General features: G+C 39.9%; 1 protein-coding gene across 1 annotated transcript; it reads left to right on the top strand.

Annotated features, from left to right (window-relative positions):
- The first annotated feature begins 2,043 nt into the window (after positions 1 to 2,043).
- LOC120924872 (olfactory receptor 2D3-like) lies at positions 2,044 to 3,189 on the top strand. Its single transcript, XM_040335851.1, has one exon. The coding sequence runs from the start codon at positions 2,057 to 2,059 to the stop codon at positions 2,978 to 2,980; it is 924 nt and encodes a 307-aa protein (XP_040191785.1). The 5' UTR covers positions 2,044 to 2,056; the 3' UTR covers positions 2,981 to 3,189.
- Positions 3,190 to 3,468: the final 279 nt, after the last annotated feature.

Here is a 3,468-nt window from a genome sequence, read left to right as displayed (position 1 = left end):
CTATGGTTAGTGCAGGGTTCACAGAATATTGCTCAGAAATTCTGTTAATAGTGTTGTATGTTTGGCTAGTACTTTTCTGTAGTCCATGAAATTACACATTTACTGTTGATGTTAATTTACTAAAACTGCAGAGTGCAAAATCTGCTGCAGCTCAGCATAACAACCAGCCACCGTCATTTTACTGCGACAGGTCGGCTTGTTCCCGCAGACCGTCGCAGCTGTATGTCGGTCCCTTTAAGGGGTATAGCGCGCATGCCCGCTGCACAGTGGGGGTGTCAATGCTCGTGACCAGTGGTCACGATGACCACCGGCCATTAGCGATCGCGGGCATGAGAGGCAGAACAGGGACATCCCTGTTCTGTTAGGAGATGCAAATCGTGAGTTCCTACAAGCTGGGAACCACGATTTGTCATCTCCTATAGTGAATCCCCTCCCCCTACAGTTAGAATACACATTAGGGAACACAGTTAACCCCTTGATCGCCCCCTAGTGTTAACCCTTTTCCCTGTCAGTGACATTTACACAGCATTTTTTATAGCACTAATCGCTGTATAGATGCCAATGGGCGCAAAAATTTGTCAAAAGTGTCTATGTCTGCCATAATGTCGCAGTCCCAATAAAAATTGCAGATCACCGCCATTACTTGTAGAAAAATAAAAAATAAAATAAAAAATGCTATAAATCTATTTTGTAGACGCTATAACTTTTGCGCAAACCAATCAATATACGCTTATTCTGATTTTTTTTTTGCCAAAAATATGTAGAAGAATACATATCGGCCTAAACTGAAGATACATTTTTTTTTTTAATGGGGCTATTTATTACAGCAAAAAGTAAAAACAATTTTTTTCAAAATTGTTGCTCTTTTTTTGTTTATAGCACAAAAAATAAAAACCGCAGAGGTGATCAACCACCACAAGAAAGCTCTATTTGTGGGAAAAAAAGGACATAAATTTTGTTTGTGTACTACATCGCATGACCGTACAATTGTCAATTAAAGCGACACAGTCCCGTATCGCAAAAAATGGCCTGATCATTGAGTAGCCAATTCTTCCAGGGCTGAAGTCGTTAATTGAACAATCTGAAGGCAGAAGCTAATTGGCTACTGCTACACCAGACTTAACATTCTCCAGTTTTAGTAAATCAATCCCTGTGCTTTTTGGGGAGAGCAACAAGAGTTACCAATCTGTTAGGCCCCTTTCAGACTGGGGCGGGAGCTGCGGTGGCGGTATAACGCCGCTAAAAATAGTGGCGCTATACCGCCGGAATTGCCGCGGGTATCAGCCGCTAGCGGTGCGGTACTAACCCCCGCTAGCGGCCGATAAAGAGTTAATATCGCCCGCAATGCGCCTCTATAGAGGCGCATTGCGGGCGGTATTGCCGCGGTTCCCATTGTTTTCAATGGGAAGGAGCGGTGAAGGAGCGGTATACATGCCGCTCCTCTCACCGCTCCAAAGATGCTGCTGACAGGAGATTTTTTTGTCTCCCGCCAGCGCATCGCCTCAGTGTGAAAGCCCTTCGGCTTTCACATTGAGGTAGCTGGGCAGGAGTTTTTCAGGCGGGATAGCAGCGCTATTTTTAGCGCTTTACCGCCTGAAAAACTCCTCAATGTGAAAGGGGCCTAAGTGAAACACATTTATCCAATTTCCTGAGACATGTCCTAGACAATTTTAGGAAACCTTAAAAGTGACTGCTGGCTGCAGTTCAGCATTTGATAAATTGACAAGAAGCCAGCAGTAGGCACCAGTAAGTTTGAAAATGTTGTCATAGTTATATTACTATACTCTTTCACATACTTATTTATGATTCTCAAACATTTTCTGCTGCATGATATATATTTCTGTCTACCTAATTTTTAATTTATTTTTCAGTTTTAAAGTTTAACATTTTGTATTATTTTACGATATAAATAACTAGAACTGAGTGACTCCAGTATCACAGAAGAAAGCTTTGAACTTCCAGCAGAAGTGCTGGGAAAAAATATTTTAACCCCCCCTGCATGCTGATTTGACATGACAGTGAAAACATGAATGACAACACAAGTGTTAATCAAAATATGGATAACCAAACAAATATTAGAAATGTGTTTTTCCTTGATGCGTTTTTTAACATCAGACCGAAGGGTCTATATTTCGTTATATTTCTTACCATATACCTTGTAACAGTGATTGCAAATGTACTGATCATCATCGTAACAAATATAGATTTTCATCTTAACACGCCAATGTATTACTTTTTGAGGAATTTGGCTTTCTTAGACATTTGTTATACTTCTACAACTCTGCCACATATGCTCGTCAGCTTTTTAATTGAGCATTTGCCTATTACAGTTCCTGCCTGTATTGTCCAACTTTACTTTTTCCTATCTTTGGCAGCTTCTGAGTCCTCTTTATTAGCAGCAATGGCATACGACCGGTATATTGCCATTTGCAATCCTTTGAGATATTCAGTTATTATGAATAAGAATGTTTGTCTCTATATGGTTTCTGGAATTTGGGTAGTTGGAAGCATATATGGAGCAATTCACACTGTTAACACTTTTAGATTACCCTTTTGTGGCTCTAGAATCCTTCACCACTACTTTTGTGACATCCCAGTTTTGTTAAAGGTCTCCTGTACTAATACATTCTCTAATGAGGTTACTGTGTTTGGTGTTGGTGGTTTACTAATGATTGGCTGTTTCCTGGTGATCTTGGGGTCCTACATGCACATTCTATTTAGTGTCATGAGTGTTCAAAAGGGACATGGGAGAAACAAAGGCCTTTCCACATGTGTAGCACATCTAGTTGTTATTCTGCTCTTTTATGGAAGTGGGAGCTTCATGTATTTCCGTCCAAAGTCTGATCTACTAGCAGATAAGGAATGGCTTCTCTCTATTTTCTACAGCAACATTACACCTTTATTCAATCCTATTATTTACAGTCTAAGAAACCACGAAGTCAAAGGAGCTTTTAGAAAACTCTTTAAGTGTTTATACTGACATAGATGATGTTAGTGTTCTAATTAAAAATTAGATTTACATGAAAGCTATGCTTATTGCACTTATGTACTAGTAAGAGAGATGAGGTTTGATATTGCCAATTAAAGATGGGCCGAATGACCCCCTGTTCGGTTTGTGGCAGAACATTTGAACATCGCAAAAGTTCTAAGCCGAATAATGAACCACATTAAAGTCTATGGGACCCGTACTTGAAAAAGTGCCCATTTTGAAGGCACGTTATTGGGCATACAAAAAGTATGGGGGTCCTGGTACTGCCATGGAGGACATGTATCAATGCAAAAAAAGTTTTTAAACAAGACAATTTTTAAATGAGCAGTGATTTAATGATACTTAACGTGAAAAAATAAAATTGAAAAAATCCTTTAAATAAAGTGCCTGGGGAGTCTTCTTAGGCCTCGTACACATGATAGGTTAACCAGAGGACAACGGTCTGATGGACCGTTTTCATCAGTCCAAACCGATCGTGT

The sequence above is a fragment of the Rana temporaria genome, chromosome 1, assembly GCF_905171775.1.
Source record: "Rana temporaria chromosome 1, aRanTem1.1, whole genome shotgun sequence".
NCBI lineage: Eukaryota > Metazoa > Chordata > Amphibia > Anura > Ranidae > Rana > Rana temporaria.
The sequence above is the reverse complement of the archived record's forward strand: the minus strand, read 5'-3'. Positions and strand labels throughout refer to the sequence as shown.